This window comes from Tachypleus tridentatus, chromosome 13 (assembly GCF_004210375.1).
Source record: "Tachypleus tridentatus isolate NWPU-2018 chromosome 13, ASM421037v1, whole genome shotgun sequence".
Classification (NCBI taxonomy): Eukaryota; Metazoa; Arthropoda; class Merostomata; order Xiphosura; family Limulidae; genus Tachypleus; species Tachypleus tridentatus.
Window position 1 is genome coordinate 97,764,737 of NC_134837.1, and position 20,632 is coordinate 97,785,368.

The following is a 20,632-nucleotide window of genomic DNA, read 5'->3' on the forward strand; positions in this document are numbered from 1 at the left end:
TCCGTCACATTTTGTCTTTTAGAATCTGTTAATAGTAATTACGTATTCCTAACAACGAATAGAAAGTTAAGGTTTTCATCTATGTGTGAACGGTTAAATTTCAGTTTCACTCAATACGAACATCGTTACCCTGAGAAAGTTGACGACTATCTTGGGTGAATTGTAACGATTCTTGTTATATAGTTAGAGAGCTAAAATATTTTGAGAGGTAAGGTAATGTGTCTACTTTATCGTGTTATTAGCCTATATTGTTCGTTACTTTATTTAATTAAATAAAATGTATTAAGTGCATTACCATAATTAGTTTAAAATTAGGGTTAACTCTTCAACAATCAACAGCAAGAAAAAACAAGCTTGGTTGAGTGTTTTATTTCTTGTTTTTCATGTTCATTCTTTATGTATAATTATAAAACTAACTAAAATGTAAAAATGGAAATCCTTTAAGATTACATTAGGTAAAAAAATAATAATAATGATAATATCATAATAAATTTGTTTCACGATGCTTGGTTTGTTTAGAATTTCGCGCAAAGCTACACAAGGGCTATCTGCGGTAGCCATCCCTAATTTAGCAGTGTAAGACTAGAGGGAAGGCAGATAGTCATCACCACCCACCGCCAACTCGTGGGCTACTCTTTTACTAATGAATAGTGAGATTGGACGTCATAATATAACGCCCCCAAGGCTGAAAGGGCAAGCATGTTTGGTGCGACGGGGATTCGATCCCGCGACCCTCAGACTACGAGTCGAACGCCTTAACCCACCTGGCCATCACGAGGCACACATCTATTTATCTCATCTCTTGATTTTCTTCTTGCGGGATTTCGTCTACCATCTGTGTTCGTTCTTTAGACATTGGTGCAAATTTACTGGTTAACTTTATTCACACTTTCTTCTTCGAGGACCCTTATTTCACTGTTTATCATATGAAACCTGCTAAATGGTGAGTTATATCTCACCAGGTATTCGTTAATTTTAAATCTGCACTATATGCAATGTTAACTTGTGTTTTCTCTTCTATGTTCACAAAATCGCTTGATGGTTAATTACTTCGAAATACTTTGCTTTATTAACATGCCTATTCTGGACTGTTTGAGTAGAGCAGAAGGAACTTAGTGCCCAACCATGCTGTATCTCAAGTGAATAAGTCAGTATAGTCAATTTTTAAAAATATGGTTTCATGGTCGCACATTGCACTGTCTCTGGTGATGACATTTCTCCAGATTCTTCATCACACTGTCATCCTCCTTTTTTGAATGAAGTATGGTTTTCCAGTTACAAGCCTCTTGGGGGTGGTTGATCATGGGATCACTCTCCTGAATGAGTTTTATAAGAAACTGGAGTTAAGCAATCACCTTACAGATGGATATGGCCTCTTTATAATTGTTCTAATCACTGGAGTTGAGCTGTCATCGCTTTCTAATACTATTTACACAAATATGGGAATTGAACCGTCAACTAACGGGATCACAGCTTCCTGATTTCACAAACAGTGAAGTTGAGCATCTACTTATTGAGTGACATGACCTCCTGATACACATTACGTATACACTGGAAGTAAGCCATCTCAATTGCAGTTAATCCCTTTGATTCAAAGCCCTCATTCAGTCTTCATGCGTAGAAGTTTCCAGTGTTAAGGTTTTATATTCGAATGAACCAATTACTAAAAGTCCTTACATGAGATTGGGTTGTCTATTTTCATTCCCACTTGCTCCGTCTGTGACTTCGCTCACAGCGGTGATGCATGTAATTGTTCTGGTTCTATCCTTGACCATCCCTCGTTTTCTTTTAACGAGGATGTTATTGCTTTTGGTTGTTGCCAGCCCGTGCCACTATTGGGGAAGTTGGTTTCATACGATAGACATCCTTTCAATACAGAATAACAATTCCCAGATTGCTAGGTCGGTGATGATTCTCATGATATACTCAGAAATAGGTGTGGGATTTAATCCCCGACTCCTGGGTTTGAGAACAAAACAGTATGATGATCCTAATCCTACCCTCATGTGAATGTCGGTGAACCGCGAGGAGGTACTGGATGTAGTCTGATACATCTGAGCTACTCTACACCTCACAGTTTCTGCACTTTGTATTACACATGGGCAAAGAGTATACTATTCCACTTGTGGAAGCTTCTAAGGAGGCTTGGGCCCCCTTGTCTGGTCGCTAGGTAGTTGGGGCTTCTGAGGAGGTTCGACCCCCCTTGTCAGTTAGTTTTCCTCAGATGACCCAAAGAAAGATCGCATGTGGGGGTGGTAACAAGCCATGGTGGGATAGGCTGATTATTGGACTCAGCAGTGTCATCGAATGAGAGACCCAATTTAAATAGGTGCACCTTAATACATGGTAGACCATATTCTGAAAGAGCATAGACCACTGAGGAAGAAAGACCCAACCCCTAGTGGGATGATGTAGTAAGGATCGAACTTTGGTTGCATATTTCAAAGAAAGTTGCAAATGGTATAGATGAAGAGGATATTTAGAATAGTAGAGACTCGGTTTACAAATTCTAGATTGAAGAAGTGTGGAAAATCCCTGTATAGAGCCAAAGCCCCAAATGATAAATGGGGTCCAGCACCTTCAAGACTAAGGTCTTAGCAGGACCAGAGACCTTCGTACCTTTGACACATAGCGACTTGATCATCGTCTTTGAAAAACTCGCTTATGAGCAGCGGAAGACAGTTTACCCGTTAAGTGAACTGTACCGATATCCACATAGAATGAATTAGTTCATCATAAACCGTCGAATAATATTCAGAAATTTGAAACAACCAAACTGTTTCTTGGATTTCTTCTTTCCGTAAGGTTCAAAAGATAATTTGTCTTAGCTAAGATACGCAGTGGAAAATTTAACTCATCGGTGTATCCGGGACCGATCCACTAATTCGTGACCTTCGACACTCAAGCTTTAATAGCTCAGATTATACTTTTGTGCCATTGTTACAACCGTAAGCGGCGGGACCATTTTATTTATTTCTACGGCTGACACTGTCCAGCTTGTATTTTTAAACTTTTACGAGCGATTGGCCTTTTTAATTCTATTTGAAGTTTTTACTAACTTTTCGAGCTTTATATGGTTTTTAGCTTGATTTATTTTTATCTTGTATGATATTTTACTTTTGTATTTATATAACTTGTTTGATCCAGAGTGCTTCGTTGCTTTGCGAGATAAACCACCAGTTAGTTAACCAGATTTCAACGATTATAGCAGTGTCATTAATGTATGGGATCAAAGTACGATTCGCACTTATCGTCTGATGAACATTTTAAAAAATAATGTTGCGTGAAATTATTAACTTGTTTTAAGAAATGTGTACAAAAACGTTAACTAGTAAAACATTATTCTGTAAGTTGTAAATTGCCTTTCTGGTTATCATACATAAAGGAAATTGGATGTAATGTATTATTTTTATAAGATATATTAAACTTTTGTTTGCGGTTATTTTAAGTTTGATCGCTGATACTCGAATCCTTTCTGTTAATATTTCTGATCAGAAGCTTAGAATTTAAATGTAAAAATTGTAGGAAATTATGTGTCGTATAAAATAGCAGAACACAGAAGTAACAGGTTCATAGAAGATGCTTAAAAGTGAAATGTTCATTCGGAAGGAGGAATCCAAGTGTATTACGTACTGTGAAAATATAAATTTATGCTCATTTATAATGTTAAAGTTCTATCAGAATCTTATTTGTAAAAGTCAAATAACTTAATTCAGATGTTTTGTTTATTATCCAAATCTCTATCCTGTTAATTTGTTGTTTGTCTTCCTTAAAGTGAACAATATCAAAACTATTCTAGTTTTGCAAGAGATTTATAAACAACTTACTTTCTACCCTAAAATATAAAACTGTACAGTACCTAAGAGAAAGTTGTGGTATTAGTTGTTTGGAAAAAGATAATAACCGAAGAGTTTAACTGAGAAAGTTTGCACACAAAACAAACCACTTTCAACCTGTTAATATCATAGCACTTTTTTCTCTTTATAGATGAAATCTCGATGCTCAGATGGTCTGTTGTATACTAATATTAATATTCCAAATATTGAAGTCACTACATCGGATTGACGGTTCGGTTTATCTTCGAAAGCAAAAGAATTGAGATAAAAATAGTTAAAATTTGTGACGAAAGGATAAAAATATTTCATTAACAAACAGAAACAAGAGTGACTAATCAAATGGCAAATGATATTAAGTTATTATTGGAACTTTAAATTAGCGTGAGTGCTACAATGAACTTTTTACCGTTACAACGAAAGCTAAGTGTATCAACTTTAAAAGAGGAATTAGCAAAACCAAGTGTATAAATAAATATATATGTATATACAACGAACTTAATTTCAATTTCTTATGTGGATTTGTTTTATTCAAAATACATGCAATACGATATCTACATTCTATCCATCACAGGGAATCAATTATTCGATTGTGTGGTTGTATTTAAAGATCAGTGAGTACTTCATACCATTTTCACATCTGATGTGCTTAAGATCAACCGATGTTTGGGTTTTTCTATTTGCCATGTTCTGTGGTTAGGAATGACTGTGCTTTATGGTTTAGTTGGTGATGATAACCACTGTGTTTTTCACCTATATTTGCTAGATAGCCGGGCTTTCATTGTCGCTATATCCTCTTCCCCGTTACCTCAGGGATGTGTTACAATAGACTGTTTGAGAAATACTGCCCTAATGTGTTTACATATTTCATCTACAAAAACTTTATTTTTGTATACCAAATGCTTGAAATGCCTATTACCAGCCATAACGAACTTGGGAAACTTGAGTTTCACAATCCTATCTTCCATGGCCCTATATTAAAAAAAAATTAATATTTTTTTCGGTATAATTATAATTATGATACATTTTCTTACCTCTATCCTCCCATCTAAAGACGTAGTAGGTAAGTCATGGGTGGAAGATACGCATTAGTTAACAAAGTAGGGGATTCCAATAAGAGGAGGGACATGTTATGTAGGGAAAGGGCAGAGTGGGATAAATGCACCAATGTGTAGAAATTAAAATTACAAATATCTGCAGCTCCCTGCAGTGAATGATGAATAGCTTCTGCAAGGAAGTAAATAGAGGGAGAGTAATAACAAGGTTGATTAGGGTCAAATGTAAGTGAGAATAACGAGACAAGAAGAAATGCGCCGAAATCTGACTCTGACTCCTACTGTTAGGAGTCCGAAAACTGGAAATTCGTTTGTGTTAAAGCATATAGATTAGATGTCCGAATAATGAAACATATTAGCTCCCCTCCCCGTGTATACACAATTGTGCCTTAAATAAGTCAGCATTTACTAAAATATTTGGGAACTAAAGGGAGAACTAACTAGTCCGAGGAACTAAGTGTAGGAAAGAAGTCATGCAAAATCAGATTTCTCTAAGCCAGTTCCCTGATTATGGTTTCCCTAGATAGTAGATAGGTATAGTGGGAATCTCGTTAATCTATTCATGCGCATCACTATCTGTAGATGACGAGGCATTTAGCTACCTTAAGAGAGTCATAAAGGTTACACACCTGTGACCCAATATCCAAGAAGGCCGAGGGCAGCCTGAAAGTGTCCATAGAAATAAATGGGTGGCCAGATGGCATAGGAAAAGAGAAGAAAACGGCTCCAGATCTTCTTCATTCTGCCTAGACTCTAAGGAAAAGAAATGTTCTATCTTAATTTTGTTGTTCAAGTACTTCTATTCTAGTCAAACTGGTTTGAAATTGAATTTGTATTCAACTGTAGGGAACTTTCACACCATAAAAAAGCTCCTTTCGTTTGTTTAAATAAGCTGAAGGTAACAAATATACTAAGAAGAAAAAATAGATTAAACAGCATCACAAACAACGTGTACTAAAACTTCAAATTAATACGAACGAAATTTCGCAGGCATCTGTGCCAACTCGCGAGATAAAGATTGGATTGTACGATAAAGATCCTAAAGGCTTTTGTTACGATCCCTGATTAGAGGTGAAAATGGCATTGATTCATGTAGAAGTAGTAACTGACGTCCTAAATTAAAATATGTTCATATAGTTACTGACCAATAAAAGTTCCAGTTTTAAATCGTAACATGTTTTCTTCTCTGGTATTAATTTACTAAATACTATCTTTTCAGAAAAAGTCTGCAATCTTGTGAATAGTCAATTTCAGGTGAAATTACTTTAACCTCAGAATACCATTTAGATTTATTACAGTGGATTAATGATAAAGCTTTGAATTTGTAATGTTAAGATCGAGGGTTCGATTCCTAATGGTTTATAAAGCCTATTTTTAGCTCTATGCTAAAACAAACAATTAGACAAATTTCATTTCACTCTTTGTTTTGAAGACGTGTTATACCATAGACAATTTTCCTTTTCTTGAATGTTAGTTTAAGTTGTGAATTGCTAAGAGAATATAAAATTAGGAAGTATGTATTGCTATCCAATTTAATTTTCATGCGTGCCAATTTTTCCGCTGAAACGCGTATTTCCGCGGTTTTCAAACGGCCAACGATCACTCACGAGATTCGTGTAAATTCGAGGAGAAAATATGAGCGATTTGGGGACCGGGTAGGTGGTTTTTGAGGAGAAATCGTATTTTTTCAATGTTTATTGCAGAAAAAAAAAATCTGACCGCCATCTTGGAGGCAGTCTCGTTTCGTCTCGTTGCAGGTCTCGTGGTCTGGTATCGTGTGCATACCAGACGATAAAATATTCTCTACGCTCCATAGAAACGACAGCGATTGAAATATTTAAAAGGAAAGATGTTCATTTTGATCCTGTAGACAAGAGAATGTGTAAGGACATTAGATCAGCAGCTTCAAAGTATATCTCAAAGCTGAGGGAGAATCAGAAGAAAAGGGCAGAAAGGCTTGAGGCCTATGGTTCTGTGAAATCTGGCCCAGACACCTTGGTTAAAGAAAAAGTCCAGAAAACCGCAGAGGCACAGAGAGCTGCCCATTCAGAGAAGGAGAGAAAAAAAGCTCGGAAGAGAGCACTGGAAACCCTTGTCTCGAAAAAGAGGAAAGTAGCCAAGATTGATTAAAGGAAATTAAGTGATTTGAAATTTGACTGTAATTTATGCAGCAGAGCAGAAGTTGATATCAGTGACTGAAAAACATTTTATTATTATCTGCAGCATACAGTGCCAGTGGTTTATTTTAAAGCATATCATTAATTTTATTTTGAAGCAATGTCAAAGCTTTCCTTGATTTGCTGTTTCAGTTTGTATTGTGAAAGAATGAAAAAAAAATATTCTGATATTGAGGTACCAGTAATTTACTGACAAGATTGTATAGATGAACAAGTTTTACTGTAGGTAGTCATGTAGAGTAATTTTAAGCAATTTGAAATTTTAATGGAATACATGCAACAGAGCAGTAGTTGTTGATGTCAGTGACTGTACAAAATTTAATTTCTGAGGCATATCACTGATATCAGTAGTTTAATATTGAACCATATCAGTAGTTGCATTTTTAAGCAATGTCATAGCTTTCCTTCATATGCTGTTTTAGTTTGTATTGTCAATTTGTGAAAGAATGGAAAATTCACTGACATTAAGGTACCAGTAGTATAATGACAAGATTTCATAAATGAACAATTTGAACTGTAGGTAGTCATAATTAGTCAAAAGAGTAATTTTATGTGATTTGAAAATTGTATGGAATATATGCAGCAGAGAAGTAGTTATTGGCAATGACTGTAAAACATTTAATTGGCAGCATACCAGTAGTTGATGATGATGTTATTGATGACAAAAAGGATAATAATGAAATTATTTGTATTTGAAATATTTACTAAGTTATTTTGGCTTTATTAACTCATATTACTAATATATTTTGATTTAGAAAAAAATTAAACTGAATAAATAGCAAATAAACAATCTTAAATTTCATTTATTTACCTTTTTATTTTATTTGTTAATTTTAGATATTTTGATATATCTTCTAAAAAATGAATGCAAATTAAAAGAATAAATCAATCTGCTAAAAACTGTAAATGAAAGTTATAGTTATTATTAGTTTGATTTAGTCTTTTAATTTCCTTTTGTTATTTTATATGATATATATTGTGTACTTTTCCAACATTGCAATGTCAAAAAACATAAAGAAATTATGTCCCAGATTGCACCAAATCACACCAAATAGCATCCATTTTTTAAATTTCCCGGGGGAGCATGCCCCCGGACCCCCTAGTCAGACGCGGCTGAGCCGCGCTGTGGCGCCTCTGGCGCCAGGCTATATACCTTTTCCTCTTTTTTCATAAATCTCATTGGCATGCCAGAATTTTAGTAGTACAATGACTTACATAAGAGTGTTTTATATTAGTTGCATGAATAACAGACATTAATTCTTTGATGAATTGTTTAGGTAGCATATTCATGATGAAATTCAATTGAACAGATGACAACTGGTTGTTTGTTGTACAAGCTCAAGTGTAGAAGACAAAATTTTGAAAATTTTTCCTCTACAGTGTGAACTATTCAGGATTCTGAAATATGTTTGATCTTTCCCAGTTTAGTACAATATATCCGTTACCTTTTCATGGTCACTCATGGGGAAAAATTCCAATCTGGAGAGCACATAACTATTTTTGTACTTATCTGTGATTCTTAACATTCTAAAGAGAAATATTCTAAGTTGCAAGCTCTACTTCTCTGGTAGGACAGTTGTAAGTCTGGCAATACATTGATCAGACCTGATGCCTGGAGTCAAGCTGTTGTCCTACCATTCTCTAAGTCTGGGAAGGATCCCAAGATTTCTTCAAATTAGTGTTTAGTTGCTTTGGCGAACTATCTTTGTAAGAACTTAGAGAGCATAGTTAATGGTTCTCTTGTTTGGTTCCTTAAATCAAATAACCTTCTCTTGTCCACCCATTGTGGGTTTCAATAACAACCTGATTAGACTTGAAACAGCAATCAGAGAAGTCTTTTTAAAATGACTACATCTTGTATCAATATTCTTGGATCTTGAGAAATCTTATGATACTATATGGAGGTATGGCATTTTGCGAGACCTCCATTTATATGTGTTACGTGGTCACCCGTCAATTTTAACTAAATTTTTAATGGACAAGTGATTCCATGTTAGCATGGGTTCGGCACTTTCCCGTTCGTTTCTACATGAACTTGGAGTCCCTCAGGACTGTGTTTTGAGTGTTATGCTTTTCAGTATAAAGATTAATGCCTTCACTGAACAACTCCCTCTTACTGTTGCAAATGGGCTCTATGTCAATGAGTTTCGCATCTCATGTCCATCGTCCAACATGAGGTATGTTGAGCAGCAGCTACTTAGTTCCCTCATTCATTTACTAAAGTGGACCACAGAAAACGGTCTTAACTTCTCAATCTTAAAAAGTTTGATGCACCTTTGCCACCAACGGGGTATTCTTCCTGCTCCTAAACTCCCCATTGGTGAAGTTGTGCTACTTGTGTTCCCTGACACAAAGTTCTTGGGGTTTATCTTTGACTGAAGGCTGACTTTTATGCCAAACATCAAGCAGTTATGAGTGAAATGTACAAGAGCACTGGACATTCTATGTGTCCTCTTTTCCACCACTTGGGGAGCAGATCGATGTTCTATGCTAAAGATATATCATACTCTTATTCGATCAAAACTAGACTCTGGGTACCTGGTCTATGGCTCCTCCAGGACCTCGGCCTTGAAGATGCTGGACCACATTCATCATCTTGGGCTTTGGCTTTGCATGAGAAAACTTACCACTCTTCTTCAGTCCAGAGTTTGTACACAGAGTCTCATGAACCTTCTCCGCACCTCCGTCCTTTACAACTGTCTTTACTGTATGCCTCAAAACTTCGATCTTCACCATATCATCCCACAGTGACTTATTATCTTTCCCAAGTGTGATCTATCATTAAGTCATCTGAGAAAAACATGGACTATAGTCCTGTATTCAAGGCCCGGCTCCATGCCAGTTGGCAGTCGACTTGGAGTAAGCAACATGAAAACAAGCTTTTCCAAATAAAACCCTCTATTGGACTTTGGCCATCTTCCTTCCGTAAGGATTGAAAAAGGAAGTTGTCCAAACTAGACTACGCATTGGTCGCAGTTATTTTAACTCATCGTTTTCTTTCATCTGGGACTGATGCATCAATGTGTTGTCTGTGTAACACTCGAGTCACAATAAGCCACATTTTACTGCGTTGCCGTCGTTAAGACTCTGAACGACGGACTCAATTTAGATATTTTGTCCCAAGGTTTATCTATAACGTTGGATAGTGTTATTAGCGATGGTGACCACCTTACAAATATTTTTAGTTTTTTATAGGCCATTGACATTTTTAACGGTATTTAAGTTTTTATTTCATAAATTATACCTTTCTTCTAATATGATTCTTTTTTTAATAATTAAAATACAACTAGTTTGATATGGATTTAGAAAATGGCCGTAACGTCAGATAACTTGAAACGAGGATTGAAAGGCCAATTTTAGGTGACTAATGCTGATGTTTGAAGTTACCAGTTAGTTATGATAGTTAGCAAGTTATGATAATTAATATTATGCGACAGAAAGTCCTTTAAAACTTGTATTACTGTAGTTTCTCTCTTACTACTTGGATTTAACGATATTTAAGTTTTTAATTCAAAAAATAAACTTTTTTTTGTTTTAACTTGATTCCTTTCTACGAATTTTGATATTTTACTTCAAATTTAACTTTTTATCGGATGTTTGGCGCAGATAGCCTTGTTGCTTTGCGCTATAAAACAATAAACCAACCAACCAATCAATTGGTGCTTCTTTTTCTTCCTTGGCATAGATAAAGAATTCCCTTGCGTACTCCGCACATTATTTTTAATGTCATTACTTTTGGTTGTTTCACGAAAATGTTTCTTAAACAATTTGTAATTGTGTGTTTCACATGTACTGGTTACCTGGAACGTTCATTCTTCAGATTTCATTCATTTATTACCAACAAAATGCCCCATTTTCTTGTATACTTTACTATAATTCTATCAATTTCTGTCTTTCGTCAAACTCTTTAATTTTTTTATTGCACTTATTGTTTTAATAAATAGGTTCTCTTGTTTTCCAAACGTTAATTAGGATGCAGTTTGAATTTTAATAATTATTTCATATTTTACACGGTGACCTCCAGTTGCTCATAAGTAAGCCTTTCTTCATATAAAACTAATCACTCTCCTCACTTGTTTGATTTTGAAGACAACGGGACTTACCCAGCACACTGTTCCTTCTGCAATCTACCTGTGTATTTAAATCATCTATTACTATGAAATATTCTTACGACTTTATTGCCTGTATAACTCCACATTTTGAATAATGGTTAAGTGTAAGTGTTTGTTTTTGTGTTTTTATCGAAATTAACTTACCATAAACTATTAAATTTTTGGATAGTCTACTCCAATGTTTAGCTACTTTATTTTGGCTATTATATTTCCGTTTGTTTATCAAGTAATTCACTGGTCAGTTTGACAGCTTATTACGTCGGGGCTCTACTTTTCCTGTAAACATAGTGTAGATTGTCTATCATGAAGATTCGCGGTTAAAAATACAGCTTTGGAATTTTATATTTCCTTCGCTATCACTACCAACTAATAGCTGGTGTCAAACGATTATCATACCAAAGCCTGAAATCGTTAGATAATTAAACAGTATATAATTTTAATGTATTGCAATAAAATACATGCACCTCATCTGTATATATAATCGTTGAAAAACTTAATTTCTTACAAAAAGACAGTTCTTTTAAGTTAATTAATTAAGAAATCGAAGTACGATGTTAAGTCTTATGTAGTTTATGATTATCGCTAGCGGACGTTAAAGAAGAATAGAAACACGCACACCATAGAAAAACACGATTTTCAAAATATGTTGTATCTTCAAATCCTACACTTAATGCATTTATGTACTAGTTTACTTTGTAGGTAGAAGACTGAGTGTAAATTCATAAACTACAATTAAAAAAAAAAGGAATGGTTCGTGTAAACTAGACTTACCAAGATGCTGCTCTTGAGATTAATATGGGTCATGTTTCAATTTTTGTTTCTGCAGTTAGATAATATTTAGATTCTTCATTATACTAAACACAAATTTTTCGGTTTCCATTATAGAATAAACTTTACTGGTATAGGTCTTAAACAGTTTTAGTACTAGTGCCCTTCAACCAAAAGCAGAATTATCATACAGTCAAAGTTGGATAATGTTTGAAGATAGATATTAGATCACAAAACTACTAAGCGCAAACTTTCTAATTGTATCAGCTAAACTATTGATACTCTTATGTTATTATACTCCGTGATGTTGTTAAAGAACACTCTGGAATATTTGGTTCCACAGATTGCAGTTCTCTTCTTTAAGTCCTTTAGAAATTTTGCTTTCAAACGGATTAAGATCATAATACACAGGATTTTCAGACGAAAACGTTGGCCATTCTGGAAAGGTTTTCGGTATAGTGCTGGTAAAAGAAAAGAAATACAATGACTTATTCCATGAACAAGTCTATATCACAGTTCCGTGAAAACTATTATTTAGTTTGTAGCTTGTTTTCATTAGAGCTTTACTTCTTTCGTTTTAACGGTTGTTTGGCACAGTATATCCAGCTGCTTTCTGTCATAAAGTCATACGCACTCAAACAACCGTAAAAAATAATTAAGTTTTATTGCTATTATGTAGAAGTTCCATTTTTTGAATAAAACACAAAATGTTATACGAATTTATAAAACTTCTGATATACGTAAAAAAGCAACAACATTCTCAGGAGCTTTTTAGAAACTTGTGCGTGTGCGCCCACATTTTTCATTTGTGTAAATTTTAACATTTTTTCAGCTTTCATTCTGGAATATAAAGTTGTTTGTATTGGAGGTCATATAAAAACATTTATGATGTTGTTGTTGTTTTTGAATTAAGCACAAAGCTACACAATCGGCTATCTGTGCTCTGCCAACCACGGGTATCGAAACGCGGATTTTAATGTAATAAGTCCAAAACTTTATGATAGTGTTCTATAAACAAAAGAGAAGCTATCACAGTAAAAAATAATATTTATCAAAAAAGAAATAATAGATTGTCACAGCTTTATCAAGTGTTATTAGCAGTTTCTAATGCTAGATTGTAATAGTAATTCTTTGATTAACATTAATTAATATCTGCTTTCAAGCGAATAATTCTAAATTGAAATGACCTAGAAAAATAAAAACTGTGAACTATATAACATAATCAGCTAAACTATGCGTATATTTATTACTTAGCTTTGCATTTTTTTAAAGATATGAAACACTTGTACTCTGATGCCAACCTACTTTACGAACAATGTTCACAAAAGTAAAAAGCGTGTTCTGTTCTTCATATATTAATATCTAACTTGTGTATAACTTTGATGACACTTTCAAAGATTGTTTTAAAGGAATAGTTTAAGATGTAGCAAACTCACCCATATTTCGCAAACGAAGTCCATATGTCCATGATTTTCTTACTGAACCAAAACTCTGCTGAAGTATAATTTTGAGGACAACGAAGGGGAACCCCAAAAACGAATTGAACTTCAGCAAAATGGGGAACGCCTGTCCATTTCTGCCAAATTGTATTAGATGGTCGATGTGAGAACAAATAATAGTAGACTTTGTTTGTTTTTTCTGCCCATTTCTGCGAAAATAGTATACTAGGGCAGGTAACTGCATAATCTCCAAATGCTTCAGAAATTCTCTGTCGAAGAGCCCTATAGTCTAAATTAGAGTTTATGTAATGGTCAGAGATAATATCAGAAACTGTCTGAGGGTAGCCTTGAAACAGGTATTTCATGTAAAGGGTAGCTCTATCTACCGTCAAATTTTTAATTTGTACTTCATTTAAAAACTGTGGAATAAAAAGGGCAGTAATTATTGAACCCTCGTCCTTATTGTGACCGATAAGCAAGTCCACAGTATTCAAATATTCATCATTCAATGCTTGTATAGGATTGATAGGAAGAAAGTCATCTCCATATATTGATGTAAAACTAACTAACATTTCTTTTACCATCTTACTTTCTTCACTTACCAGTTTTTCAAAACTCAGTTTACGAAGACAGTGAACTACTTTTTGTGGCATGTTCATTAAAGATGTGTTTTCATCAGCACACCCTAGAGACCTTGCAAAAATGTCTCCTTTCATAATACTCAAGGTTGAGTTAGCAGTTATAATGGGATTATAAAAACTTCCACTTTGAAGTATAGCTCGATTAAATAGTCCACGACTTAGCGGTGACAATAAGTGAAAACTTACGGATACAGCTCCTGCACTCTCTCCAAATATAGTTATTTTATCAGGATTACCTCCAAAAGCAAATATATTATTCTTAATCCACAAAAGCGCGAGATATTGATCATGTAAACCCAAGTTTCCTGGTGCATCTTCAGTTCCTGCATTGAAAAATCCTAACACTCCAAGTCTGTAATTTATGGTCACAATGATAACGTCCCCGAAAGCAGCAAGTGCTGTTCCATCATAGATATCATTGGTGGACGAGCCTGTGATGAATGCTCCACCGTGAATCCAAACCAGTACAGATTTAAGAGTTGGTGTGTTCGGTACCCAAATATTAAGATACAGACAGTCCTCACTTATCTCTTCTTGTCTTGATATCCACTGTACTCCAGGAAAAACCTTCACATCTTGGACACATTGGGGTGCCTTTTTCTTAGCTGCAAATAATCCAAGCCAGGATGTAACTGGTTTGGCTTTTTTAAAGCGCAATTTTCCTATAGGTGCAGTAGCGTATGGGATTCCCAGAAAAGTGTGGACTTCTGTTAATGAGGTATCTGTGTTTTGAACTAGTGTCCATAGTCCTTCGATGCGACCACAAGGAGTATTGACAATTGGAAGTAGATTCCATGTGTAGCAACAGTTAAGATAGAGTAAAAGAACAAAAATCCATGAAAGCTCCATTTTGTCCATTTATATTTCGTGAACAAACTGGAAAATAATTTAATTGTACTTTATAAATCGTTTAACTACAAAAATAATAGTAAATTTATGTACAATTATTGATACTGGAAAAAATCTACAAATCTTTGAAATATTTGACAACTGCAAAGTTAACTTTGTAGCCATGTGATTTTTGAGAAGATAAAGTGAATGTCTTGTAAAGGGGGAATAAAAGAAATGAGAAAAAATCCAAATAGTTCATTTACATTCGAAGACTAAAATGTTTAATATACTTAACTTAAAAACGGGTAGACATGAATCTTTTTAAACATACAAAGTTACATTAATATATAAAAATTCAAATTTCTACACACAGAGACACACACACACAATGAAACGTAATGTCATTTTTATTTTCTAAGAGAAGGAAGGTGAAAAGATACTTGCGTGAAAAAATGCCGAAAAATAATGAACTCGCAAGGAGAGACCACCTTACGAATGACCTTTCATCGAACACAAACTAAAGTACGTGATGTCATTTGGACTTAATCTGACTGAACAGAACTTTGATAGTTAGAAAGAAACAAAAACTGTACACTCCACATGATTATTTTACTTCTTCAAATGTTTTAACAAAGATATTGGAATACCAAACGGTCTTAAATACGAACTTTGAAACCGTAAATGCGAGGCTTGGCATGGCCAGGTGGATTAAGGCATTGGACTCGTAATGTGAGGGTCGCGGGTTCTAATCCCCGTCACACCAAACATACCCGCCCTTTCAATCCTGGGGGTGTTATATTGTGACGGTCAATCCCACTATTCGTTGGTAAAAGAGTACCCTAAGAGTTGGTGGTGGTTGGTAATGACTAGCTGCTTTTCCTCTAGTCTTACTTTGCTAAATTAGCGACGGCTATCACAGATAGCCCTCATGTAACTTTGCACGAAATTCAAAAATCCAAACAGTAAAAGCGAAGTGGAGGTTAAATTAAGTTCTTTTAAATTGTCTGGAGTGTGAAAATCCTTAAACTTATTTTTAAAAGGTGTAAGTTACTCTAGTATGCACTACAAATTCAAAACAGAGAATTAACGAAACTCACCTTCAGCGCCGCAGAGATTACACAAGAGGCAAAATTCCAAGAAAGTTACACGCATGAACAAATCGTCGTAATACAACTATATGGACCAACATAATAAGAACTTGCTATGTTGTCGATACCTTTTAGTCTAAATGAGACTGACCGTAACAAAAGTTCAATCCGGAAACTCCCAAAGAGTGGTTTTGGACATATCTTTTCGAAGCATATTTTAGTAGTAAATTGATAAATGTAAGTGAAATACTTGCTCTTGGCAGTTAGGTTAAGTTACCTAATCACTTTTCGTAGCTCGAAATAGTTGCGAGAAAGGCATTTTTGAAGCCAATAAAAAGTGTCCTAAATATGTTCAAATTAAGAAAAATCGAAATATATATTTTACCCTCCCCCCAACTAGTCAGATGGCTACTCTCATGTAGCTAGGATCAAGCTAATGCCAGTGTCTCAAGTCGTCAGTGGTTGTTGGTGACATTATATCTGATGGATATAATGCTCACAAAGCCCATGCGTTAGTGTAGTGTCTTTATTAGTCATTATTGTACATCTCCATATAGAACTCGGTGGTGGATATGGTCAGTTGACATTGAATATTTTTCATTATATTATGGATCACTAAATTTTAACCACTTCTTGAAGCCTGAACCGCAGCCTTCAAGTTATTCTGTACCTGTACACGATTTTCTTATCCTACATACTTTTTCTGACAAATATTCTAGGCAAATGTTTTGCTTTTGTTATTACAAAGGGATCAAAGAAGCCTGCTGGCTCTCCGACGGCTGTCAAGAAGATATGTTTTGGGGGCATCTTTGTGGAAACTTCTTACCAAAATCATACTGAACTCGTCTTAACTTTGAATGAAATTTGGGATATACCTATTGAGGTTACTCCCTATGGTATCTTTAAGTTCTCTCTCTGGGGTTATTATTAAGAGGGATTTAAAGAACATTCCGAGTTGGTGATACTCGCTGGTTTCTTCAACCAAGGAGTTTCTTCAGTGTGGCATATCTCCACTTTCTACCTATCAATGTTGTAATTTTGACATTTATATTGCCACGACTTCCTTCCACTGTAAAGGCAGGTTATGTGAGCTGTAAGGTACAGCTTTATGTTACCAACAATCTCAAAGGATTCTAGAGGCAACAGCTCAGTCATTTGAAGGCATCTTGTCGTAGTTTTATGAAACATGCTTGTTGTGTTGGCAAAGACCCCCAATGCTAAAGAGTGCAAACTGGACCCTCACTATGGTATTAGTAGGGTTTCCAACCTCTCATACTTTCGTTCTTGTTCTAGGTCGGTGGAGGATAAAGACGCAAAGCATTTACAACAATTAACATTTCTTATCCCATGACTCGGAAGTTATTGTCTTCAACTATATCTCTAAAACCTGTTGCTGTACTATGTTCCACTACAACAATAGAAGTGCAGACAGATACTTCAGTGCTTCCAATAGCGTTGTTTTCCAATCAAGTTACGGGTCTTTTGCTCTCGACGGAAAAGAGCCAACAACATTTACTGCTGTTTCTGTCCCAACAGTTCCTTCCAATGACCGCCTAGGTGCACCTTCTTCAGACCCAAGAAATAGAAGAGCTATTCGTTCACGCCCTCAGTTCACTGGAATCTAAATCTACCAAACTGAAATTTTGTGCCATCGTTAGCAGTGTAAGAGGTAGCGTCATATTAGAAAAGACGTGTTTTTTAAAAGTGTTATTTAAGTATGTAATCATCGCCTATAACACTACCTAATGTCAAGGTCCAGCTTGCTTGTTTTAATTGTTTTCGGGTCATTGATGTTTATAATTGTGTTAATTTCTTATCCGACTTTGGGGCATTCTTAGGTTGTAATTTGTTTCCTTTTATTGTTTTTTTACTGGATGGTTGGCGCAGATAACAACTTTACAATAGTTGTATATTTAAACGCTCTTTGCATTTTGATTAATTTTTTCTGTCATTTTTTTTCCATATCTATTCTCCTTCCTTTTCAAATTAATAATCTTGTCATAATTAGTGCATAAGACGTTTTAAAAACAAAGCCAAAATTACAATTAGCTTTATCTATTAGAAAAAAAATGTAATTCTTGGATCTTATCTTTTAGCTAAACGTTAAATATATAGGGCATTCTTTTAAACTTTTATGACAAGCTTTATTCTACAAATGCATACAACTGTGTGTGTGTGACGCACGCGTTTAATTAACACTAATTCATCTTTTACCTCTACATAAAGATTCACAACTAGAATTTATTAATTAATGAAATGGTAGTCAAACGTTTTCCTTCGTATATTCCTTATGAACAAACTAATTAGAGAGAGAGAAAAAAAAACTTTCGAGTTCGTCGCCTTGCGTTTCTTTCTACGAAACGTTGAATCTAAAAATTTTGTTACAAGTCAGCTAGATAATGCAAATAGTGACTATATTGTTATAGATTGCAAGGTATTTGTACCTTTTAGATTTAAAAAAATACTCACCTGTTCTTCTGCACAAGTAGCGCAGTTACTTTACCCCATGATAAGACCCCAAATACCCAACCAACAAAAATGATTGTGAGCCTTGGTCTTCTTTTTTTGAAGTATCAGTTAGTAAGAAAATACTGAGACAATAATGACAGGAATGTTTCTAATAGAAGTCTGTGAATGTTTCGTAGTTGATTTGCATTGTTTGAACCCAACTTGTCAGTTTTGTCAGTCGGAGTTATATGTTTTATAATGGCCAATTATTGATACAAATGTCAGTTGATATCGTATTCTACGTTCTTATTGTTTTCTTCGCACGATTTTGTGTGTGCTTTCTTCTATGTGTCTTTTCTTATAGCAAAAGCATATCAGACTATCTTCTAAGTTCACCGAGGGAAATCGAATCCCTGATTTTAGCATTGTAAATCCTTAGACTTTCTGTTGTACCAGCGGGACACGCACAATTTGGCAATAAAGAACTAGCTGGTGCTTTCTGATATAAAACTACCAACTATAGGCAGAAGGTAATTTTACGAACTTTCAGATAATTTAAGCAGTTCGTTACTCAATCATGTGAAATTGTTTTCAGCTATTTAAATTGACCACTTAAGATTTATTTTTATATAAAGTAATGATTATTGTCCAGTGGCTTAACACTAATGATTATATTTAATGGAATATTCCTAAGACAACGGTTGTAATTTTGGGTTTTATCCCTTTACATATTTTGAGTATTTACTTTTAAGAAAAACAAAACTTAGTTTAATTTTAGCGATCAACAAACGAAAATAAATTATTTATACTTGCTTTTCCTTTAATGCTTTAAAGCTGTATTCGTTGTCTCGTCAGCGTTTATTTCACTTTTTACTTGTACAACCGAGATAGCCAGAACACTTTCTTAAAGCGAACCTTTCAGGAGACCTATCTTTTATAGGTAGGCTGTTCCTGCAACATTGGCAGACTTCCAGTAACATACTTCATACACGATATGTGATGAGTGTGTGTTTTCTAGCAAAGCCACCTCAGCCTTTTTACTGAATGTATAAGGAAGGAGAGAGAATATTTAGTCAGGTGTTACTGTTAATTTCATGTCGATGTATAATATACTTAATTTAATTTTTATGGCCGTGAACTATATTAATATAAAGTAGTCGTTTTAAAAAGATTTACTTCAAATTTATATCTTATATTTGCATATTATATATTTCTCAAATGATTAATGTTCTTGAGATGTATAGAATGTTGCTGTAAACAATAACTGTTTACGAAAAAACCTTTGGTTGATTTTTATCTTCATAAAAAGTATATGACTATGAAAATAACAACCAGTTACGACTTTATTAATGAAGTTTATAGAATTTTAGAGACGTTTTAGTATGTCTCTGTATATGTATGTAATACTGTAGGTGTAGATAAACTTGTAGCTAGAAGTTGTTGCTTTAATTTTCTAACGAAATAAGTTTAAACAGATTCATTACTAAAGATCATTGGAACATGTGTTCTATTGTGTACATAAAGAATAACGTTTACAAATTATAAGTACTTTATTCTTTAAAGGCTAGTGATTTGTTATGATAGCGAAACATAAATATTGATTGATAGCTTAGGTTACAAATATATAACAGTACGACTGATAATAAATTAAATACTTCTTTATTGGACCTTTATTATGAGTTTCCACTAAGTAAAAGAATGGCAATTCGAAGGCATACCTTTTTAACTTACTTTTTAATAATGTAACTTATGGGATGTTAATGGACAAATTGCTTAACCAAAGTTATCGCAGAGTCAATTGTATCTTCCCACCCCCAACAAAAAATTAACTTTTGATCCATAATATAGCTACTAATTAATCCGTATACTTGACTTTATTTTTTAATACGCATTTTGCATAAAACCCTATGATTTTAGTCTACATTTAAACTACCCAAACAACCAACTAACCAGGTATAAACTAACTTAAAACCTTTATAAAATAGATAGACTTGAAGAAAAGTGTCTTTAATATAAGGTAAAAAAAATAGTATAGTTTATTATAATGTTTTAATGTATGATAACTTAAATAATTAACTAACTTTTGTTTTATTTATGGACATAAACCTTATAAACCTAATACAGGCATTCTTTGAAAAGAAATATTATGCTGGTGCTAAAAAACAAACAAATAGTATAGTTTGTTCAAAAAACAGTTATAAATCCAAATAAAATATGTTTAAAAATATTGAATTTTTTTA

At 34.3% G+C, this 20,632-nt stretch overlaps 1 protein-coding gene across 2 annotated transcripts; it reads right to left on the reverse strand.

Moving 5' to 3' along the window:
- Positions 1 to 11,254: 11,254 nt before the first annotated feature.
- On the reverse strand, positions 11,255 to 19,419 carry LOC143236170 (acetylcholinesterase-1-like). Of its 2 annotated transcripts, none has more exons than XM_076474458.1 (3): positions 19,206 to 19,419; positions 13,382 to 14,901; positions 11,255 to 12,406 (listed from the first exon to the last, which is right to left on the reverse strand). In XM_076474458.1, the coding sequence occupies exons 2-3, from the start codon at positions 14,881 to 14,883 to the stop codon at positions 12,256 to 12,258; spliced, it is 1,653 nt and encodes a 550-aa protein (XP_076330573.1). In that variant the 5' UTR covers positions 14,884 to 14,901; positions 19,206 to 19,419; the 3' UTR covers positions 11,255 to 12,255. The 2 variants fall into 2 exon arrangements, with proteins under 2 accessions (XP_076330573.1, XP_076330572.1); XM_076474457.1 differs by having other exon boundaries at positions 19,202 to 19,419.
- Positions 19,420 to 20,632: the final 1,213 nt, after the last annotated feature.